We start from the raw sequence: 25,256 nt of genomic DNA on the forward strand, positions 1-25,256 counted from the left end.
GCGAATATACAACATTCTTTGCTGTCCCATTGTCTATGCATATAAATAGATTGTCAGGCTTATCGACTCTTGAACATGCAACATATAATGGTCCATGGGAAAACAATCCGTATTCAGATCTATACCTCATGATTCTAATGATTGCCCTTGAGCTTTGTTGATGGTGATTGCTAATCGACCATTTCCTGTGTCGCCGTCGTCATTTATATATCCCCCTGTGCCCCCCGGCGTCCCCGTTGTAGTTGTGTCCCTGTGTCCCGGTCGTCATTTATATTTCCTGTGTCCCGGTCGTCATTTGTGTTTCGGTGTCCCAGTCTGTGATTTCTCTTTGAGTGTCCCGGGCGTCATTTATATTCCTTGTGTCCCGGTGTCCCGGTCGTCATTTGTGTCCCGGTGTCCCGGTCTGTATATACATTCGTTTTTGAATTGGTCTTTTTTTTAGTTTTTTACCTTTTTTTTAGTTTTTTTTAGTTATACCTCATGATTCTAATGATTGCTCTTGAGCTTTGTTGATGGTGATTGCTAATCGAACATTCCCTGTGTCCCCGTCGTCATTTATATTCCCTTTGTCCCGGTCGTCATTTGTATCCCGGTGTCCCGGTCTGTATATACATTCGTTTTTGAAATGGTATATGATGAAATAAATTTTTGTATTTTTCCCCTTTTTTCCTTTTTAGTTTTTTTTTATTTTTATTTTTTTTAGTTTTGTTTTTCTCCTTTATTTTTCATTTTTTTCCTTTTTTTCTTTTTTTTTCTTTTTTAGTTTTTCTAGTTTTTTTAGCTTTTTTAGTTTTTTTGTTAGTTTTTAGTTTTTTTTTCTTTTTATTTTTTTTGTAGTTTTTACATTTTTTTCGTTTTTTAGTTTTTTTTTACTTATGTCCTGGTCGTCATTTATACTCCCTGTGTCCCGGTCATCATTTGTGTCCTGGTGCTTTGTTGATGATGATTGCTAATCGAACATTCCTTGTGTCCCGGTCGCTTTCTCTTTGAGTGTCCCGGTCGTCATTTATATTCCCTATGTGCCAGTGTCCCGGTTGTCATTTGTGTCCCGATGTCCCGGTCTGTAATTTCGTCAGTCGAAAACATGACGTCAGTCGACACACAAACATGACGTCACTCGACAGACAGACACACTCACAGACAACTTATTTTTATATATATACTAGCTGTTGGGGTGGCGCTTCGCGCCACCCCAACACCTAGTTGGTGGGGGGCGCTTCGCGCCCCCCTTAAGCCCCCCCGCGCGCGTAAGTCGTTACGCGCCATAATAGTTACGCGCCATTGTAGTTGTGTCCCTATGTCCCACCTGTGAATATAGATAGATATATATATACTAGCTGTTGGGGTGGCGCTTCGCGCCACCCCAACACCTAGTTGGTGGGGGCGCTTCGCGCCCCCCCCAAGCCCCCCCGCGCGCGTAAGTCGTTACGCGCCATAATAGTTACGCGCCATTGTAGTTGTGTCCCTATGTCCCACCTGTGAATATAGATAGATATATACATATATTTTTAACTACGTAAAACTTGCGAATATACAACATTCTTTGCTGTCCCATTGTCTTTGCATATAAATAGATTGTCAGGTTTACCGACTCTTGAACATGCAACATATAATGGTCCATGGGAAAACAATCTGTATTCAGATCTATACCTCATGATTCTAATGATTGCCCTTGAGCTTTGTTGATGGTGATTGCTAATCGACCATTCCCTGTCCCGGTGTCCCGGTCGTCATTTACATCCCCCTGTTTCCCCCGGTGTCCCCGTTGTAGTTGTGTCCCTGTGTCCGGTCGTCATTTATATTCCCTGTGTCCCGGGTCCCGGTCGTCATTTGTATCCCGGTGTCTCGGTCTGTATATACATTCGTTTTTTAGTTTTGTTTTTCTCCTTTATTTTTTTCCTTTTTTTTTCTTTTTTAGCTTATTTAGATTTTAGATTTTTAGTTTTTTTATTAGTTTTTAGTTTTTTTTTCTTTTTAGTTTTTTTGTCCCGGTCGTCATTTATATCCCCCTGTTTCCCCCGGTGTCCCGTTGTAGTTGTGTCCCTGTGTCCCGGTCGTCATTATATTCCTGTGTCCCGGTCGTCATTTGTATCCCGGTGTACCGGTCTGTATATACATTCGTTTTTTAGTTTTGTTTTTCTCCTTTATTTTTTCCTTTTTTCTTTTTAGTTTATTTAGATTTTTAGATTTTTTAGTTTTGTCCTGGTCGTCATTTATACTCCCTGTGTCCCGGTGCTTTGTTGATTGGTAATCGAACATTCCTTTTGTCCTGTCGCTTTCTCTTTGAGTGTCGTCATTTATTTTTTTCTTTTTTAGTTCTTTTAGTTTTTACCTTTTTTAGTTTTTTTTTAGTTTTTAGTTTTTTTAGTTTTTTACCTTTTTTTAGTTTTTTTAGTTTTTTTAGTTTTTTAGCTTTTTTATTTTTTTTATTAGTTTTTAGTTTTTTTGTAGTTTTTGCCTTTTTTTTATTTTTTTTAGTTTTTTAGCTTTTTTATTAGTTTTTAGTTTTTTTTGTAGTTTTTGCCTTTTTTTTAGTTTTTTTTAGTTTTTAGCTTTTTATTTTTTTTATTAGTTTTTAGTTTTTTTTTGTAGTTTTTGCCTTTTTTTTCTCTTTGAGTGTCGTCATTTATTAGTTTTTTCCTTTTTTTTTTAGTTTTTATTGGTTTTTACCTTTATTTTAGCTTATTTTTCAGTTTTTTCCTTTTTTTTAGTTTTTTTTATTTTTATTTTTTTTAGTTTTTTACCTTTTTTTAGTTTTTTTTAGTTTTTTTAGTTTTTTAGCTTTTTTACTTTTTTTATTAGTTTTTAGTTTTTTTTTGTAGTTTTTGCCTTTTTAGTTTTTTATTGGTTTTTACCTTTATAGTTTTTTTTAGTTTTTTAGCTTTTTTATTTTTTTTATTAGTTTTTAGTTTTTTTTGTAGTTTTTGCCTTTTTTAGTTTTTTCAGTTTTGACGTCACCTGATCCAGTTTTTTCAGGTGACGTCACCTGACACATCCATCCACACATCCACAGACAGACAGACAACTTATTTTATATATATAGATATATATATATATTATATATATATATATAATATATATATATATATATATATATATATATATATATATATATATATATGGTTTTAACTACGTAAAACTTGTGAATATACAACATTCTTTGCTGTCCCATTGTCTTTGCATATAAATAGATTGTCAGGTTTACCGACTCTTGAACATGCAACATTAATGGTCCATGGGAAAACAATCTGTATTCAGATCTATACCTCATGATTCTAATGATTGCCCTTGAGCTTTGTTGATGGTGATTGCTAATCGACCATTCCCTGTCCCGGTGTCCCGGTCGTCATTTATATCCCCCTGTTTCCCCCGTGTCCCCGTTGTAGTTGTGTCCCTGTGTCCCGGTCGTCATTTATATTCCCTGTGTCCCGGTCGTCATTTGTATCCCGGTGTCCCGGTCTGTATATACATTCGTTTTTTAGTTTTGTTTTTCTCCTTTATTTTTTTTCCTTTTTTTCTTTTTTAGCTTATTTAGATTTTTAGATTTTTTAGTTTTTTTATTAGTTTTTAGTTTTTTTTTTCTTTTTAGGTTTTTTTGTCCCGGTCGGTCATTTATATCCCCCTGTTTCCCCCGGTGTCCCCGTTGTAGTTGTGTCCCTGTGTCCCGGTCGTCATTTATATTCCCTGTGTCCGGTCGTCATTTGTATCCCGGTGTACCGGTCTGTATATACATTCGTTTTTTAGTTTTGTTTTTCTCCTTTATTTTTTCCTTTTTTTTTTCTTTTTAAGTTTATTTAGATTTTAGATTTTTTAGTTTTTTTATTAGTTTTTAGTTTTTTTTCTTTTTAGTTTTTTTGCAGTTTTTACCTTCTTTTTAGTTTTGTTAGTTTTTTTTTTTACTTATGTCCTGGTCGTCATTTATACTCCCTGTGTCCCGGTGCTTTGTTGATTGCTAATCGAACATTCCTTTTGTCCTGGTCGCTTTCTCTTTGAGTGTCGTCATTTATTTTTTTCTTTTTTAGTTCTTTTAGTTTTTACCTTTTTTAGTTTTTTTTAGTTTTTTAGATGAAAATTTTTTTAGTTTTTTCCTTTTTTTCTTTTTAGTTTTTATTGGTTTTTACCTTTATTTTAGCTTATTTTTCAGTTTTTTCCTTTTTTTTATTTTTTTTTTATTTTTTATTTTTTTTAGTTTTTTACCTTTTTTTAGTTTTTTTAGTTTTTTTAGTTTTTTAGCTTTTTTACTTTTTTTATTAGTTTTAGTTTTTTTTGTAGTTTTTGCCTTTTTTAGTTTTTTCAGTTTTTTTTTTAGTTTTTTATTGGTTTTTACCTTTATTTTAGCTTATTTTTCAGTTTTTTCCTTTTTTTTAGTTTTTTTTAGTTTTTAGTTTTTTAGTTTTTTACCTTTTTTTAGTTTTTTTAGTTTTTTAGCTTTTTTATTTTTTTTATTAGTTTTTAGTTTTTTTGTAGTTTTTGCCTTTTTTTTTAGTTTTTTTAGTTTTTTAGCTTTTTTATTAGTTTTTAGTTTTTTTTGTAGTTTTTGCCTTTTTTTTAGTTTTTTAGCTTTTTTATTTTTTTTATGTTTTTAGTTTTTTTTTGTAGTTTTTGCCTTTTTTTAGTTTTTTCAGTTTTGACGTCACCTGATCCAGTTTTTTCAGGTGACGTCACCTGATCCACGATCCACAAATCCACAGACAACTTATTTTTATATATATAGATAGTTTTTTTTTTACTTATGTCCTGGTCGTCATTTATACTCCCTGTGTCCCGGTGCTTTGTTGATTGCTAATCGAACATTCCTTTTGTCCTGGTCGCTTTCTCTTTGAGTTTCGTCATTTATTTTTTTCTTTTTTAGTTCTTTTAGTTTTTACCTTTTTTAGTTTTTTTTAGTTTTTTAGATGAAAATTTTTTTTAGTTTTTTCCTTTTTTTCTTTTTAGTTTTTTATTGGTTTTTACCTTTATTTTAGCTTATTTTTCAGTTTTTCCTTTTTTTTAGTTTTTTTTTATTTTTTATTTTTTTTAGTTTTTTACCTTTTTTTAGTTTTTTTAGTTTTTTTAGTTTTTTAGCTTTTTTACTTTTTTTATTAGTTTTTTTTTTTGTAGTTTTTGCCTTTTTTTAGTTTTTTCAGTTTTTTTTTTAGTTTTTTATTGGTTTTTACCTTTATTTTAGCTTATTTTTCAGTTTTTTCCTTTTTTTTAGTTTTTTTTAGTTTTTAGTTTTTTAGTTTTTTACCTTTTTTTAGTTTTTTTAGTTTTTTTAGTTTTTTAGCTTTTTTATTTTTTTTATTAGTTTTTAGTTTTTTTTGTAGTTTTTGCCTTTTTTTAGTTTTTTTAGTTTTTTAGCTTTTTTATTAGTTTTTAGTTTTTTTTGTAGTTTTTGCCTTTTTTAGTTTTTTTAGTTTTTTAGCTTTTTTATTTTTTTTATTAGTTTTTAGTTTTTTTTGTAGTTTTTGCCTTTTTTTAGTTTTTTCAGTTTTGACGTCACCTGATCCAGTTTTTTCAGGTGACGTCACCTGATCCACACATCCACAGACAGACAACTTATTTTTATATATATAGATAGATAGATATATAAGATAGATATATAGATAGATTATATATATATATATATATATATATATATATATATATATATATATATATATATATATATATATATATATATATATATATATATATATATATATATATATATATATATATATATATATATATATATATATATATATATATATATATATATATCTTTTCACAGGTGGGACACAGGGACACAACTACAATGGCGCGTAACTAATATGGCGCGTAACGACTTACGCGTGCGGGGGGAGGGGGGGGGGGCTTTGCTTTGGGGGTTGCGCGAAGTGCCCCACCATCTAGGTGTTGGGGAGGCGCGAAGCGCCACCCCGACAGCTAGTATATATATATAAATAAGTTGTCTGTGTATCGAGTGACGTCATGTCATCAGGTCGTCATGTCGTTATTATGACGATGACGTCATTAAAGGTATTTAAGACATTCGTTCACGTAAATATGTTTAATTGTAAAATGACTGAAGAACCTACAATGTCAACAGCCGAGGAAGCTGCTCAAAGAGTCTATGCCAAAAAACTAGCTGCTGATAGAGAAAGTAAGAAAAGAAAGCGTGCCGAGGAATCACAAGAGCAACGCGAAACCAGACTTGCTGCTAAAAGAGAAAGTGAAAAAAGAAGGTGTGCCGAGGAATCACAAGAACAGCAAGAAAACAGGCTTGCGGCTGATAGAGAAAGTAAGAACAGAAAGCGTGCCAAGGAATCACAAGAGCAACGCGAAACCAGACTTTCTGGTAAAAGTGAAAGTGAAAAAAGAAGGCGTGCCGAGGAATCACAAGAACAGCAAGAAATCAGGCTTGCGGCTGATAGAGAAGGTAAGAAAAGAAAGCTTGCCGAGGAATTACAAGAGCAACCTGAAAATCATCGCCTGGCATTCAGGTACAACCCAGTCGATGATTATAGCTTGAGTAGATGTGTTCAAATCGGGACTATATCTAAAATTTGTCCCTATTGCAAGGCCTTGAAATTCAATGGTGAAACAATGGGAATGTGTTGCGCCTCAGAAAAAGTTAAACTTCCTCTATTGGCTGCACCACCAGAGCCATTGAAGACTTTGCTTACTGAAACTACGTCAGAATCTAAGCGTTTTTTTTTATCACAGATCAGAAAATATAACTCATGTTTCCAAATGACGTCGTTTGGTGCCCAAATGGAAAATCCAGATCAATTTATGCCTACTTTCAAAGTAAAAGGGCAAATTTATCATAGAGCAGGGTCCCTTCTACCATTCTGAGGCGAGAATCATAAATTTTTAAAATTTTACTTCATCAGTGATAGAAATTCTGAATTGAATGCAACGTTGAAAGGACAATCGTTTCCCAATTGCAACATCTTTTCCATGAAAATAATAATTTAGTGCGTCTGTTCAAAACAGCCATCGATTTGATGCTTACTGATACGCATAAAATTGTTATTTCCACTGAAAAACGCCTCCTGGCCAACATGTGCGTAGATACAATGCTCCAACTATCGACGAAGTTGCAATCGTTATGGTCGGTAATCAGTTTTTACCTCGAGATATTATTCTTCATAAGCGAAACGCTCATTTGGTAAGAATTGCTGCAGTCCTTTACAAGTCAGTCGACACAGTTTTGGAACCAAATGAGGCGGTTAATTATCCATCTGAATTTTTAAATTCCTTGGATCTTTCACGGTTTCCACCACACGTGCTACAACTAAAAATAGGCGTATCAATAATACTGTTAAGAAATATCAACCCACCAAAGCTCTGCAATGGCACGCGACTTGCCGTAAAAAAAACAATGGAAAACGTAATAGAGGCCACAATCTTGACAGGGCCTTTTGAGAGTGAGGCTGTTCTTATTCCTCGCATTCCCATGATTCCAACGGATCTGCCTTTTCAATTTAAAAGATTGCAATCCCCAATTCGATTAGCATTTGCAATCACCACCAACAAAGCTCAAGGTCAATCATCAGAAAAATGTGGTATAGATCTTAATACTGATTGTTTTTCCCATGGACAATTATACTTTGCATGTTCGAGGGTCGTTAAACTTGACAATCTATTTATATGCAGCGACAATTGGACAGCGAAGAATGTTGTATATTCGCAAGTTTTACGCAGTTAATTTGGATTGTATCTATCTATCTATCTATCTATATAAAAACGAGCTGTGTGTATGCATGTTTGTTTGTTTGTAAAAAGAGCGTTTGCATATGATGTCATTATAAGAACATAAGGCTTTGTATATGCACAGACAATGGGAAAGCCAAGAATGTTGTATATTTGCAAGTTTTAAGTAGTTCAAAACACATATATAAATCTATCTATATTCATAGGTGGTACACAGTGACACAACTACAATGGCGAGTAACTAATATGGCGCGTAACGAGTTACGCGCGCGGAGTGGCTTGGGGGGGGGGTGAAGCACCCCCACCAACTAGGTGTTGGGGTGGCGTAAAGCGCCACCCCAACAGCTAGTCTATATAAGTTGTCTGTGTGTCTGTCGAGTGACGTCATGTCATCATGTCATGTCGTCATGAAGTTAGTTGTCGTCATGTTTGTTATGACGATGTCGTCATTAAAGGTATTTAAGACATTCGTTCACGGAAAAATGTTTAATTGTAAAACGACTGAAGAACCTACAATGGTAACAGCCGAGGAAGCTGCTAAAAGAGTCTTTGCCAAAAAACTTACTGCTGATAGAGAAAGTAAGAAAAGAAAGCGTGCCGAGGAACCACAAGAACAGCAGGAAAACAGGCTTGCGGCTGATAGAGAAAGTAAGAACAGAAAGCGTGCCGAGGAACTACCAGAGCAACGCGAAACCAGACTTGCTGCTAAAAGAGAAAGTGAAAAAAGAAGGATTGCCGAGGAATCACAAGAACAGCAAGAAAACAGGCTTGCGGCTGATAGAGAAAGTAAGAAAAGAAAGCGTGCCGAGGAATCACAACAACAGCGTAAAATTAGGCTTGCGTCTCAAAGAGAAATCACCAAAAGAAAGCGTACTGAGGAATCACAAGAGCAACCTGGGTCAGTGCGATGCTGGACGTACTCAGTGGAATGGCAAAAACGAGGATTGCAACACGCACATATACAAATCTGGCTATATTATAAAATTACTTCTAACGAAATTGATGATGTGATTTCAGCTGAAATACCTGATGAAAATGTCGACAAGGGGTTATACGATATTGTTGTACAAAAATATGATACATGGACTTAGCGGTGCACTGAATGAAATTTCACCATGCATGGCTAAAGGAAGGTGCACAAAGCAATATATTCGACTTTTAGTACCCAACACAATTACTGGCAATGATGGTTACCCACAATATAAAAGAAGATCTACTGAAGATGGCGGTAAAACAGCAATAATAAAGAAGCGTAACGGTACCACCATCGAAGTAGATAACCAGTGGGTTTGTGTCTGTCTACTGACGTTATATTTGTTTGTCGACTGACGTCATGTTTGTCAACTGACGTATCTATATAAATAAAAAAATAAGTTGTCTGTGTGTCTGTCGAGTGATGTCATGTCGTCATGAATTTAGTTGTCGTCATGTTTGTTATGACGATGACGTCATTAAAGGTATTTAAGACATTCGTTCACGGAAAAATGTTTAATTGTAAAATGACTGAAGAACCTACAATGGCAACAGCCGAGGAAGTTTCTCAAAGAGTCTATGCCAAAAAACTTGCTGCTGATAGAGAAAGTAAGAAAAGAAAGGCGTGCCGAGGAATCACAAGAACAGAAAGAAAACAGGCTTGCGGCTGATAGAGAAAGTAAGAACAGAAAGTGTGCCGAAGAACTACCAGAGCAACGTGAAACCAGACTTGCTGCTAAAAGAGAAAGTGAAAAAAGAAGGCTCTCCGAGGAATCACAAGAACAGCAAGAAAACAGGCTTGCGGCTGATGAAGAAAGTAAGAAAAGAAAGCGTGCCGAGGAATCAGAACAACAGCGTGAAATTAGGCTTGCGTCTCAAAGAGAAATCACCAAAAGAAAATGTGCCGAGGAATCACAGGAGCATCCTGGGTCAGTGCGATGCTGGATGTACTCAGTGGAATGGCAAAAACGAGGATTGCCACACGCACATATACTAATCTGGCTACATTATAAAATTACTTCTAACGAAATTGATGATGTGATTTCCGCTGAAATACCTGATGAAAATGTCGATAAGGGGTTATATGATACTGTTGTGAAAAATATGATACATGGACCTTGCGGTGCACTGAACGCAAATTCACCATGTATGGCCAAAGGAAGGTGCACAAAGCAATATCCTCGTTTTTTAGTACCCAACACAATTACTGGCAATGATGGTTACCCACAATATAGAAGAAGATCTACTGAAGATGGCGGTAAAACAGCAATAATAAAGAAAGGTAACGGTACCACCATCGAAGTAGATCACCAGTGGGTTGTTCCATATTCTCCATAATTATCAAAAACATTTAATGCACACATAAACGTTGAATACTGTAACTCCGTAAAGGCAATCAAATACATATGTAAATATGTCAACAAAGGCAGTGACATGGCAGTTTTTGTCTTGCAGTCCGAAATCAAAGATATCGACGAAGTCGTACAATATCAGGCTGGAAGATACATAAACAGTAATGATGCGGTTTGGCGAATTCTTTCATTTCCGATACATGAACGTAGTCCAGCTGTTGTTCACTTAGCGGTCCATTTACAGAATGTTCAACGTGTTTATTTTTCGGAATCCAACGTGCGACAAAGAGCCCTGAATCCACCGGATACAAAGTTAACTGCTTTCTTTTCGCTAAGCAAAAATGATTCTTTTGCAAAAAAACTGCTGTATACTGAAGTGCCTTCGTATTACACGTGGAATACTAAAAATAAAGTATTTGAACGTCAAAAACAGGGTAAGTCAGTCGACGGCCAACCTACCATCTTCAAAGATACCACGAAAGGAAGACTCTACACTGTTCATCAAAGCCAAGAATAAAGACATCCATGAAATCAACAATATTGTTTTGACCAAGATTCGAGACCAGCAAGTAATTTACAAGTCAGTCGACACAGTTCTGGAACCAAATGAAGCGGTTAATTATCCATCTGAATTTTTAAATTCCCTGGATCTCCCAGGGTTTCCACCACACGTGCTACAACTAAAAATAGGCGTACCAATAATACTGTTACGAAATATTAACCCAACAAAGCTTTGCAATGGCCCACGACTTGCCCTAAAAAAAAGCAATGGAAAACGTAATAGAGGCAACAATTTTGACAGGGCCTTTTGAGGGTGAGGCTGTTCTTACTCCTCACATTCCCATGATTCCAACGGATCTGCGTTTTCAATTTAGAAGATTGCAATTCCCAATTCGATTAGCATTTGCAATCACCATGAACAAAGCTCAAGGGCAATCATTAGAAAAATGCGGTATAGATCTTAATACTGATTGTTTTTCCCATGGACAATTGTACGTTGCATCTTCGAGGGTCGGTAAACCTGACAATCTATTTATATGCAGCGACAATTGGACAGCGAAGAATGTTGTATATTCGCAAGTTTTACGCAGTTAATTTGTATTGTATCCATCTATCTATCTATCTATATAAAATCGAGTTGTGTGTATGCATGTTTGTAAAAAGAGCGTTTGCATATGACGTCATTATAAGTACATAAGGCTTTGTATATGCACAGACAATGGGAAAGCCAAGAATGTTGTATATTCGCAAGTTTTACGTAGTTCAAAACACATATATAAATCTATCTATATTCATAGGTGGTACACAGGGTCACAACTACAATGGCGCGTAACTAATATGGCGCGTAACGACTTACGCGTGCGGGGGGGGGGGGCTAAGTGCCCCCTTCTAACTCAGTGTTGGGGTGGCGCGATGCGCCACCCCAACAGCTATCTATCTATATATATAAAAATAAGTTGTCTGTCTGTGTGTCTTTCTGTCAGGTGACGTCATGTTTCTGTGTCGACTGACGTCATGAAGTTAGTTGTCGTCATTTTTGCTATGACGGTGACGTCATTAAAGATATTTAAGACATATATGTTCACGTAGAAATCTATTAATGCTTAAGTTTAAAATGACTGATGAACTTACAATGGCAAAAGCCGATGAAGATGCTCAAAGAGTCTATGCCAAAAAACTTGCTGCTGATAGAGAAAGTCAGAAAAGAAAGCTTGCCGAGGAATCAAAAGAACAGCAAGGAAACAGGCTTGAGGCTAAAGAACGCAAAACCGCGCAGTTAGATGAAGATCCACCTGGACAGCGAGAGTCAAAACATATCAAAACTGAAAACGATAGCGATGATGAAGAAACTCAAAGAGTCTATGCCAAAAACCTTGCTGCTGATAGAGAAAGTCAGAAAAGAAAGCGTGCCGAGGAATCAAATAACAGCAAGGAAACAGGCTTGAGGCTAAAGAACGCAAAACCGCGCAGTTAGATGCAGATCCACCTGGACAGCGAGAGTCAAAACATATCAAAACTGAAAATGATAGCGATAATGATTGGGTTTGGGATTTTGACTTGGATAAGGTCATCAATGCCTACCAGATTTTAGTTAAAAAAACAAAGGTTCGGCGATATGTATTTCATAGTGAAGCTGAAAAATAAAGAAGAAAAAAAAAACTGAAAAAAGAAAAAATGTAAAAAACTAAAAAATACTAAAAAGAAAAAACACTCAAAGAGAAATTACAGACCGGGACACAAATGACGACCGGGACAGAGGGAATATAAATAACGACCGGGACACTCAAAGAGAAATTAGAGACTGGGATACCGGGACACAAATGACGACCGGGACACAGGGAATATAAATGACGACCAGGACACAGGTATTTAAGAATATCGTTCAAAGACAAATTTTTAATTGTAAGAAGACCGTTGAAAGAGAAATTTCTAATTGTAAAATGACTGAAGAACCTACAATGGCAACACCCGAGGAAGCTGCTCAAAGTGAATGTATTCAAGCCGAAGTAGCTGAGTTGGTAAAGCGTTATGTTTCAGGTTCTAGGTCCGAGAGGCTCCAGGTTTGAACCTAGGCTTTAGCATTAATACAAAAGAAGAAAAAAACTAAAAAAGGTAAAAACTACAAAAAAACTAAAAAGAAAATATATATATATATATTTATATATATATCTATACTAGCTGTTGGGGTGGCGCTTCGCGCCACCCCAACACCTAGTTGGTGGGGCGCTTCGCGCCCCTCCAAGCCCCCCCGCGCGCGTAAGTCGTTACGCGCCATATTAGTTACGCGCCATTGTAGTTGTGTCCCTGTGTCCCACCTGTGAATAGAGATAGATATAAATATATGTTTTTAACTACGTAAAACATGCGAATATACAACATTCTTCGCTGTCCCATTGTTTGTGCATATAAATAGATTGTCAGGTTTACTGACTCTTGAACATGCAACATATAATTGTCCACGGGAAAAACAATCCGTATTCAGATCTATACCTCATTATTCTAATGATGTGTCCCTGTGTCCCTGTCGTCATTTATATTCTCTGTGTCCCGGTCGTCATTTGTGTCCCGGTGTCCCAGTTTGTAATTAATCTTTGAGTGTCCCGGTCGTCATTTATATTCCCTGTGTCCCGGTCGTCATTTGTGTCCCGGTGTCCCGGTCTGTAATTTCTATTCGAACAATCCCTGTGTCCCGGTCGTCATTTATATATCCCGCCTGTGCCCCCGGCGTCCCCGTTGTAGTTGTCACTTATATTCCCTCTGTCTCGGTCGTCATTTGTGTCCCGGTCTGTAATTTCTCTTTGAGTGTTTTTTCTTTTTAGTTTTTTTTTAGTTTTTTACCTTTTTTCTTTTTTCAGTTTTCTTTTTCTTCTTTATTTTTCAGCGTCACTATGAAGTACATATACACGAACCTTTGTTTTTTTAACTTAAATCTGGTAGGCATTGATGACCTTATCCAAGTCAAAATCCCAAACCCAATCATCATCGCTATCATTTTCAGTTTTGATATGTTTTGACTCTCGCTGTCCAGGTGGATTTTCATCTAACTGCGCGGTTTTGCGTTCTTTAGCCGCAAGCCTGTTTTCTTGCTGTTCTTGTGATTCCTCGGAACGCTTTCTTTTCTTACTTTCTCTATCAGCAGCAAGTTTTTTGGCATAAACTCTTTGAGCAGCTTCCTCGGCTGTTGCCATTGTAGGTTCTTCAGTCATTTTACAATTAAACATTTTTCCGTGAACAAATGTCTTAAATACCATTAATGACGTCATCGTCATAGCAAAAATGACGACAACTAATTTCATGACGTCAGTCGACACAGAAACATGACGTCACCTGATCCACAGACAGACAGACAGACAACTTATTTTTATATATATCTATATATATATAAATAAGTTGTCTGTCTGTGGATCATTCTTTGCTGTCCCATTGTCTGTGACAACATTCTTTGCTGTCCCATTGTCTGTGCATATAAATAGATTGTCAGGTTTACTGACCCTCGAACATGCAACATACAATTGTCCATGGGAAACACAATCTGTATTGAGATCTATACCGCATTTTTCTAATGATTGCCCTTGAGCCTTGTTCATGGTGATTGCAAATGCTAATCGAATTGGGAATTTCAATCTTCTAAATTGAAAACGAAGATCCGTTGGAATCATGGAAATGCGAGGAATAAGAACAGCCTCACCCTCAAAAGGCCCTATCAAAATTGTTGCCTCTATTATGTTTTCCATTGCTTTTTTTACGGCAAGTCGCGGGCCATTGCAAAGCTTTGGTGGGTTAATATTTCGTAACAGTATTATTGGTACGCCTATTTTTAGTTGTAGCACGTGTGGTGGAAACCCTGGGAGATCCAGGGAATTTAAAAATTCAGATGGATAATTAACCGCTTCATTTGGTTCCAGAACTGTGTCGACGAACTTGTAAATTACTTGCTGGTCTCGAATCTTGGTCAAAAAAATATTGTTGATTTCATGGATGTCTTTATTCTTGGCTGCCAAAATTGCTCGTTCACTGAGAAATTTATTATTTTTATAATTGGTTACAATATTCAGAAATACCCTTTCAACCAATTCATTTTTGGACGTCACTAAATTACAGAATTCAGCAGGCAGTTGTATACGTCCTGAAATTGAGTCTACTGGGAGTTTTCCGTTTCCAATTGCCAGCAATTTATCTGAAAATATTTCACCAGAGTCATCGTTTTGCCATCGGACACGCATATTTATAGTTAATTTTAATGTCTTTACGTGTGCCCGTAAATTAGAATTTTTCAGGCAAGCATTCATTTCGTCCGCAGGGGTTGATCTAGGTATTATAGGTAATATTTGCCAGAAATCTCCCGCAAGCAATATTAATGTGCTGCCAAAGGGTTTCGAATTTCCTCGTAAATCTCGCAATGATTGCTCCAGAGCCTCGAGCGATTTTTTGTGGGCCATTGTGCACTCGTCCCAAATAATAAGTTTGCATTGATGCAATACTTTAGCCATCCCAGATGATTTGGAAATATTGCACGTGGGATTTTCTGTAGAATGCAAATTCAGAGGCAATTTCAAAGCGGAATGAGCACTTCTTCCACCAGGCAGCAACGTTGCGGCTATTCCGGACGACGCAATTGCCAACGCTATGTCATTTTTTGATCGCATTGATGCCAGAATCAATTTTATGACAAACGTTTTACCAGTACCTCCTGGGCCATCCAAAAAGAAGATTTCTCGAACGTTGTTATCGATACAGTACATTATCTTATCATAAATGTCTTTTTGCTCAGACGTTAACTCAGAAATATTATTTTGTACATACGACAATAGATCACTCGCTTTGTAACTTTGCTCACGATCCAATTCTACACATGTCGAAAGAGCAGCGTTACGATTAGGTGAAGGCACTGCCAAATCCTGAAGAGGTTTGTTTGCCATAAATAAGCACAAATCCTCAATAATAACTAAAGTATAGTTATAAATTTCTGATGTAAAATCAAAGGTCATATCTGACGTCTCTAACCGTTTTCGATGGAGTATATCCTCGGCCATTTTCGATTTATATTTCTCCCATAACTCTGTAGGAGCTGAAGGAGAGCAAGTTGTTAGTATGATTCCAAACAATGGACGAATTTGACTTGGAGTTGACGTTTAGCACGCGTCATTGATGCTGTTATCCCAGTGTTGGTCATTCTCCAATACGAAGGGACTTTAGTATACAGTAGTTTTCTTGCAAAAGAATCATTTTGACATAACAAAAAGAATGCAGTTAACGTCGTATCCGGTGGATTCAGGGCTCTTTGTTGCACGTTGGATTCCGAAAAATAAACACGTTGACCATTCTGTAAATGTACCGCTAAGTGAACAACAGCTGGACTTCGTTCATGTATTGGAAATGAAAGAATTCGCCAAACAGCTTCATTACTGCTTATGTATCTTCCAGCCTGATACTGTACGATTTCATCGATATCGATAAAAACTGCCATGTCGCTGCCTTTGTTGACGTATTTACATATGTATTTGATTGCCTTTCCGGAGTTACAGTATTCAACGTTTATGTGTGCATTAAATATTTTTGATAATAAAGGTGAATATGGAACAGCCTACTGGTTATCTACTTCGATGGTGGTACCGTTATTCTTCTTTATTATTGCTGTTTTACCGCCATCTTCAGGGTATCTTCTTCTATATAGTGGGTAACCATCATTGCCGGTAATTGTGTTAGGTACTAAAAGTCGAAAATATTGCTTTTTGTACCTTCCTTTTGGCCATACATGGCGATTTTCCATTCAATGCACCGTAAGGTCCATGTATCATATTTTTTACCACAATATCATATAAGCCCATATCGACATTTTCATCAGGTATTTCAGCGGAAATCATGTCGTCAATTTCATTAGAAGTAATTTTATAATGTAGCCAGATTAGTATATGTGCGTGTGGCAATCCTCGTTTTTGCCATTCCACTGAGTACATCCAGCATCGCACTGACCCAAACACTTTAAGTTTTACTATGTAGTTTATCAGTGATTTCAACTTTTGCCGGAAGACACGGGCCGTATTGTCATGTCTATGAACCGACGATTGTCCTTGGAGTAAAAGCTGTTGTATCTCGTCCCAATGTATGTATCCAATGCTGTATCTGTATCTCCATGTAAATGTAATAAATAAATCTGGACGACCATAGAGACGAACATACGCAATATTATCTTGAGTATATTCATGCATATGACGGGGACTGCCAGCATATGACGAAGGTAAAATCGTTAATCTTCCAACGTCAGTGGTATTACCGTCATTCACAACTGGATCTCGCAAATGAATGTATTGTTCAAAGCGGAGCTTGGTCTGATTCAGACGGATAAATAGCAAACGTTCTGATTCAATCTTTGCATACATATCAACGATGCATTGGCGAAACAATTGACGGCATTTTAAAATATAATTTTCTTCATTGTGATGAATCATTAGTCTATAGGAATAACAATTCATTGCACTGCATTTCTTATCCGTTTGTTTGTTAGTGGATGGATCTATCAATTTATTACTAAAGTGATAGCCGTTGGCTCCATCCTAGAAAATGATTGGATATTGTAGGGTATCGTAGCATCGATGAGTTTTAGCAATTCTTACCAACTGGGCGTTTCGCTTATGAAGAATAATATCTTGAGGAAAAACTGATCATCGACCATAACGATTGCCACTTCGTCGATAGTTGTAGCATTGTATCTACGCACATGTTAACCAGTAGGCGTTTTGTCAGTGGAAATAACAATTTTATGCGTATTAGTAGGCATCAAATCTATTGCCATAGTCCTTTCAACGTCGGGAGAAATTTCGCAACGTGTATTCAATTCAAAACTGCTATCACTGATGAAGCACAGTGGTCAAAAATTATGATTCTCACCTGAGAATGGTAGAATGGACCCTGCTCTATGTTGAATTTGCCCTTTTACTTTGAATGTAGGCATAAATTGATCTTGATTTTCGATTTGGGCACCAAACGACGTCATTTGAAAACATGAGCTATATTTTCTGATGTTTAATAAAAAAGATTTAGATTCTGACGTAGTTCCAGTAAGCAAAGTCTTCGATGGCTCTGGGGGTGCAGCCAGTTGAGGAAGTTGTTCTTGTGATTCCTCAGCACGCTTTCTTTTGGCATTATTTCTTTGAGCCGAAAGCCTTTTTTCACGTTGTTTTTGTGATTTCTCGGCATGATTTTTTTCGGTAATTTCTCTTTGAGCCGCAAGCCTGTTTTCACGTTGCTGTTGTGATTCCTCGGCATGATTTTTTTCGGTAATTTCTCTTTGAGCCGCAAGCCTGTTTTCACGTTGTTCTTGTGATTCTTTGGCACGCTTTCTTTTCTCACTTTCTCTTTTAGCCGCAATCCTTTTGGCATTATCTCTTTGAGCCGGGTCATCGGCTGTTTCTTCTGCCATTGTAGGATTTATATTAAATTTTCTCGCACGATTTGATTCCTTGGCTGTTTCTTCTGCCATTGTAGGATTTATACTAAATATTTTCTTTGAATCGCAAGCCTTATATACTTATAATGACGTCATATACAATGCCTTATATACTTATAATGACGTCAACTTATAATGACGTCATATACAAACATATAAAATACATACACGACGTCATAATGCTCAATCCTGATAATGATGTCAATCGTCATTTTTATATATATATATATATATATATATATTTTTATATATATATATATATAAAATATATATTTATATATATATATATATATATATATATATATATATATATATATATATATATATATATATATATATATATATATATATATATAGATTTTGAAGTTTTTTTTTTAACAAAATAGGGATCTCAAAATTTTCATTCGGCTGGATGGGAGAAAAGGAACCGAAAAGCAATTGAAAGCAGTATTCTTATATTCCACAACTATCTCCACAGCCCCAGTGTCAACTTTTATCTTGCCCTGCTATTATAACTCAACCAATAGAAACACGAAACCAGAAATGAAATAAAAATGTAAAGGTAAATACGACAGGATATCCTCTAACATACTATACATACATTTGGAATATAGTATATTATTCCAAAATTGCTTTTTTTTCTTCATTATTTTCATCTGTCAATCTTTCTTTGAGGCTGATCAATTTTAAGCGTGGGGAATATTTCACGGGGGTATTTTCCGTGTGGGGGTTTTTCCACGGTGACTGGATTTTCCTGGGGGAAAATTTCAGGCGGGGCGAGTTTTCTGGGAGGAGTTTCCACGGGTAGTTTTCTGTGGGTAGAAGACAGGCAGACATAAAAGTAGAAGACAATTTTATGCAAATCATAAAAAAGCCAAGAAACTAGCGAAAATTTGGGGATCTTGATGAAAATGATGCTTTACATCGTCATATATACAAAAACGCAAAATTAGTTTTTATTGGACTTTCTTGGGGGAAATTTTCCAGGGGAGCCCTGCAAGGGGGATGAATTTTCTGAGGAGGGGTTTTCTGGGGGAAGGAATATTCTCGTTCTTTGAGGTGTGATACAATATTTTAGTATTCCTTTTTTTGTGTTCTAGGGTGAAAACAGATGAAGCGATCAATCCAATTCAGGACGATGAAGGTCTTAGTCTTTTTGATAGACAGAAAGCCTTCCCAATATACCCAGAGCGACGAAGTGACCCTGATGACTCGAAAGATGGCTCAGTTTTAAATTCTACAAATGTTCATTCCATAAGTTTTGCTTATGAAAATATTACCAAACGAGTAAATGACACACAAGTTTCATATAGTTATGCTTTTGAGCTAAGAGGCCGAGAAGTCAATTATGTTATCGTATGTGTAACAAAAGATGCTCATTACTTTCCATTGTCCAACAGGAATATTATCAATAAACCCTCCAACAACTGGGAAGAATACCGAATATTTGATATTATTGAAGCAGTAACTAGGGCTATTTCTGGCGTAACTATTTTTTATATTGACGGAGATTCACAACTCAGTAATATTGCAAGCTCTACAAAAAAAGCATATCCAGCTATCTGCACAAATAGTACATACAAAAACATAATTAGCCTAAGAGATATCGTGAAAGACTGTGTGCCGTTTAGTGTAGACACAGTCAATAACCTTAACAGTGTAAATGCGGCATATGACTTTCTCTTCTTTCATTTCAATTATCACTCATTACGGTTTCCAGGGATTTCACTCCAATGGCCTATTGGTTTGCGCGCTGGTTGTAATTTTGATTGCATTGACAATTTGATGAAGGAGCTAGGTTGCAATGATAATTCAGAAAGTCTTTTCAAAGATCTATTTATTAAAATTATTATCTTCGGACAAATTATATCTTTATTGAGAACAATCCTTGATAATTTTGACGAATACAAGACCACTTCAATTTACTACAATAACAAGGAATTTAAAATTGATGTTGAAGACATAGACTTAAAGGAATATCTGCAAGACTGGATGAAGAAATTAGAAAAGACAACAGTAAAGGAGGCGGTCAATTTTCTGACGGGAGATATCACCCAATTCTCATCTTTAGTTAAAACCTTGGTTTTTGTCATTGAGACAAAACTATTTCCTTTCATACCAGTAATCTGTCAAAATCCTTGTTTTAATTTAAGTTATCCTGTATGGATATATGAAACAAGCCACAGTCGAAAAATTACTTTCTTTGACGAAGAAGAAGAAATTATTGATACCATCTTCCATGATACCAAAGAAGGTGGGATAATAATTGAAAACGAAAACTATGACCAAGCAAAAGAGCAATTAGAGGTATTTCTGAATTTAATTCAAAGATTCAAATCCAATTCAGAAAAGGTTTCTATTGATGAGGAAAGTTCTGAACCATCGTATATGGAAATAATTGATAAGCTTCATAGAATCTCCAATTGGCTTCCTTTTGGCATTAATTTATCTTTATATGCGGATACAAAGAGCCTGTATTTCGATAGGTTATTTTGTCTACTTGAATCATGCATCGCAGAAACAAATGATTCCAAAGGTAAAACTTCCGATTTTGTCAAAGAAATAGGTACGCTAATAGAATGCAACCTGGATTTGTTTAAATTCAATATTAAACAAATTAACCGTGACTGTAGATTCCAAATGTTCATCTTTGAATTTCCCGGATGGGTAGCTGGATTTAGTGACGACGTCTTAAGTGCTGCTAAGAAATTGAACCAAATGTTACTTGGTTTTCAAAAATTGTATTCAGAGTTGATACCATAAAGAAGGAGAGAGAAGAAGAGAGGGGGATAGTGAAAGGGATCTTAAAACTTAAATATTTTTATCAAATTTACTTAAATAATAAATTAATCACCGGCTTCTTCTTATTTTTGTTCTTGTACTGCTTAAAATGCAACGTAAGCTACTCAAACATACAGTTAGAATGAAGGTACAATTTTCCAAAACTTTGGTTAGAGATAAAATCCTGATGTTTTTTTCTAGGTATGCAATGCTTTGATAACAATGAGATGATATTACAAACTATTTTAAATTTTGTTGTCATTTTTTCTTTTCTGTCAAGTACACAATATTTTGCTCAACTGAAACTTATATTATTAGGAAAATGAATAGAAATTATATCTAAAATTAGGCTCAAAAGTCTTTTCCTACCCCTTTAAGGATATATGAACCATCTGTTGGGAGTTTATTTACCAGACCAAGGTTAACAATATTCTTGTGATGAATGTGTGATACGTATATTATAATATACAATTTTCTACCAAAATATACAATATACAAAAATATACGATTTTCTACCAAAGTTTGTCATTTTAAGGATGAAATATGTCGTATTTTTGCTCTTTCTAAATTTCCTAAAGTTGTAAGACTAATGACATTCTCAAGTTTGAGAGTACATACAGCCAAGGGAATGTTATTCAATATTTCCAAGGAAAAACAGACACGTTTTTGGGGACATGAGGGGCAAATCTTTCTTCATAAATATGGAGTGAGACGAGACTTACTCTGCCATAAAAACAACAATGCTAACCTTACCGCCTTAACCCAAAAACAAAGTTGGCAAAGTCTGTGATGGCAAAGTTCAGACAAGCTGGAGTAATGTTGGTATATTTGTCTCACGCTGAAGAATGATTTCGCTTGGTTTCTACCAGCCCTTGTACTTTAAACTTGTAATTTAAACTTACCAACGAATTTTTCACAAGGTTATCAACAGGTTATATTCTTTTTCAACTTCTATGACGTTTAAAATTCCTCTTTAACGTTTTAAATTCCTCTATAACGTTTAATCTATGACTACGACGTTTAATTCTATGACGTCTATGACGTTTAATTCCTCTATGACGTTTTAAATTCCTCTTTTCACGAGGTTTTCCACATGTTATATTCTTTTTTAGCTTCTGTGACGTTTTAACTTCCTCTTTAACCTCCTTCATGCATGAAAACAGAACTGAAATATGTTCCACCATCCTCAAAGAAGTCTCAAACCAAAATCTGTTTCTATTGGAATCAATTACAGTTAGATACAAGTTAGATGTTTAGATGTCCATCATTGTTAGATGCAAGATATTATCATAAAGGCACGTTTGTAGGAATTTCTTAGGGGCAAGAGGGGGGTCTTCAAACATGCGGAAAATATAGGATCTATATTTTCTGACAGTCGAAAAGAATCGACTGTCACGTAATCGGGACCGGGCTGAAAACTTAATCTATTTTTATATCGAACCAAGCCATTGTGCGAGGTTTTTAACCTCAGCAGAAATATTGTAGTGCAGTGCTTAAAAATGAATTCATTCAAAATTAAAGCATTTTGTTTATGACACCATCCTAACATGTGAGACATTAGAATAAAGTTAGGTGAAAGTTCTTGTAACATCTTGGCAACTGTGCCACAACGAAAGATACAAGAGGAGATCAGGAGCCAAATTGATTAAGTTTAGTAAACATACAAAAACAAATCAAAGAAGATTCATTGCTTTTTATTTCAAAATGCCAATTATTTTGGATACATTTCGATAAAAACAGAGTCAAATTCTAAAATTATGATTAATCTTTCTTCTAAAATTATTTTCTTAAATTTTTATTTTCTTCTAAAATTATTATATTCTGGAATTATATTTCATTCTAACAATGTTATTTATTTAGAGTTGGACGACCGTTTTTCTGCAATTTGTTTGTGTTTTGCCCCTTGAAAAAATTATCATAGTGAATAGTCAGGCGGAATTTTGATACTAAATCAAAAAAATGAAAAAAAACGGACTCAATCATTTGACCCTTGAACTCACGTCCGTTCCAAGACATTTTGGGGAATTAACGGTGTATTAATTTTGAAAAAATCATTTATGATTATCTTATGGCTTGTTATAGCCTAATATTGCAACAACAGCTTTAAGTCACCACGCTTAAGAAAACAGTTAAGACCATTTAAATTAAGATAAAGCGTTAAGCGTTGACAGTATATCCAAAATACAAAATTATAAAAATCAGTTTATAACATTAATTTACCCAAATCACCCATACGCTCAGGTGCGTACCCACGAGGGGAGCCCCCCTCAAAAAAAATTTGTGCGCCACTGTACGATGTTTTGGTGTTTACCTTATAAAATTTGTGCAATTTTATGAATTAGATAAAAATTAACCTGTGTAAAGTTGCAAGAGAACAATTAGAATCATTTAGAAAGGAATATTAAAAATATAAAAGCAACAGTGATATTATGATAATAAAAAATAAACATTAAACCAAAAGCATTTTGCAAGGTTAATTGCTGGATCCCATCCGTCAACTCAGAATGGAAATATGGCCCCTAATATTTTCTCAATTTACCCTTTTTGATTACCTATCCGCTTACCGGATGGACGGAGCAATGTATGAGTTGAAAAAGTGACTTAGATCGCTGAGAGATTTTCTGTACGTACTAAAAAATCCTATGTGTTAAATAGTTTCACCAATAGTAAAAGGAGAAAGAGAAAATTAGAATGCCCAAGATAAGGACTGGATAAGGTTAAAAAATGGTAGCAATAATGTGGAAACGAGTTTGGAATAGTCCCACTTCTTCCTTATAACTTGTACTACTGTGCATAGTTCTTTCCTTCTTCCCTTTTGTTTGCTTTGTAAATCGCACCCAATATCAGAATAATTATTGAGATGTTTTCAGTGCAGTAATAGTGTCGTAGATTTTATTTAATAAAAAAAACTTCCCCCAAAGACGTATAAGATAAAATAACATTCACAAAGGTTACACGAGAAGAAAAAGGAAAGAAGGTGTTGTATATTTATTGCTCTTAAACTAAGACAATTTCGCCACCATTAAATGTTCAAGAACCACCTTAAGGCTTTGCTTCTGGTGATGTTAAGGCAATATATTTTTTCACGACTCCTTTCCAGTCCGTCACACCTTCAAGTGTTCTTCTGTCTGGTAGGATACTTGCTTGTGATCCCAGTGCACCAGCTGTCAACAGAGTCGACGCGCCTATTGAAACACAAAAACATAAAAACAAAAGAAATAGAAAAGAAACAAAAAGTAAAGGAATATATATATCGTATGTATTTATGTAATCGTATTGTATATAACAATATATTGTATGTATTGTATGTAATGTATATATATCGTATGTGTCTGGATCAGTGTAGTGTTCTTGTCACCCTATTTTTTTTTAAGAGTATACTAAATAGCAACTTCATTTCAATACCAGTCAGTTTATTTTGTTTTTGTATTTTTTAGTCTTGTTGTATTGAATTTTTAGATTTGTTTTCGTTATTTTCTTGTGTGTTTTAACTATTCAGTCTTTTTTTTGCTTTCTGCTGATAAAAGCTTGTGGGTGTAAAACTGAAACACTAGGGTTTTTATTAGCATAGATAACTATTTACTTTTCAATGTTATTTTACTGTGTTCATTCAATATATTAAGCATTTATATATAAATATATATGTAATGTATGTAATTGTAATGTAATGTGTAGAAATTGTCTCGGATCCAAAATGGGGAAAGTTGCTTGCTAACTCCAGCCCCCTTCGAAATCCAATATATGATATATATTGGGAGGATAGTAACTCAGTGTATGCAAAAAGCTACCAGTGCTCAATGGAAACTCTATCAAATAAATAATTTGTCAGTCTTGATATTCTTTTTAACTTAATGTCGAGGGTAGAGTTTTGGGAAAAATATTCCCTACTTTCTCCTTTGGTTAGAGCCGCCTAGATACTCTGTAATAAATATTTTTTCAAACCCCTCTGCCCATGGATACTCGTTTCTTGGGAAAGGAGAGGAGTAAAGATAGTACATCAGTAGAAATTTGGTACAAGTTCTCTGTAAGATAGGTATTTACTGATGTTGTCCTATCGTAGAGGATTTAGAATTTTATCTGAGTAAATTAATAACGTATGTTTAAAAGTGTATTGTTAATATGAAAGAACTTTGTTTTTGTATTTGACCCTTTGGCTTTTGATTAAATAAAAAAAAACAAGTTTTTTAAATGAAAGTAAGGGGCAACATTAAAACTTAAAACGAACAGAAATTACTCCGTATATGAAAGGGGCTTTTCCTCCTCAACGCCCCGTTCTTTACGCTAAAGTTTGATCAATCTTTAGCATAAAGAGCGGGGCGTTGAGGAGGAAAAGCCCCTTTCATATAGAGAGGAAAAGCCTTACTTTCATTTCATATCAAAAGCCAAAGGGAGTTCTTTCATATTTCTTTTTACGTTATTAATTTGATGTTGCTCCTTACTCTCATTTTAAAAAAACTTGTTTTTTTATTTAATTTCTGGACGTTTTTGAATTAATGCATGTTTTGATCTTGGCTCTCCCCACA

The 25,256-nt window shown here is 35.2% G+C and overlaps 2 protein-coding genes across 2 annotated transcripts in view; one reads left to right on the plus strand and one right to left on the minus strand.

Moving 5' to 3' along the window:
- The window catches only part of LOC136042919 (uncharacterized), a 42,065-nt gene extending 17,497 nt beyond the window's left edge, over window positions 1-24,568 (plus strand). The window contains exon 3 of the mRNA XM_065727842.1: window positions 19,053-24,568. Coding sequence (XP_065583914.1) covers window positions 19,053-20,715 — 1,663 coding nt within the window. The 3' untranslated portion in view covers window positions 20,716-24,568. The remainder of the gene's footprint in view (window positions 1-19,052) is intronic.
- LOC136035049 (uncharacterized) overlaps window positions 23,612-25,256 on the minus strand; it is a 262,359-nt gene continuing 260,714 nt past the window's right edge. Inside the window, exon 37 of the mRNA XM_065716648.1 lies at window positions 23,612-24,089. Within this exon, the coding sequence (XP_065572720.1) occupies window positions 23,776-24,089 (314 nt within the window). The 3' untranslated portion in view covers window positions 23,612-23,775. The remainder of the gene's footprint in view (window positions 24,090-25,256) is intronic.

This window comes from Artemia franciscana, chromosome 2 (genome assembly GCF_032884065.1).
Source record: "Artemia franciscana chromosome 2, ASM3288406v1, whole genome shotgun sequence".
Taxonomy (NCBI): domain Eukaryota; kingdom Metazoa; phylum Arthropoda; class Branchiopoda; order Anostraca; family Artemiidae; genus Artemia; species Artemia franciscana.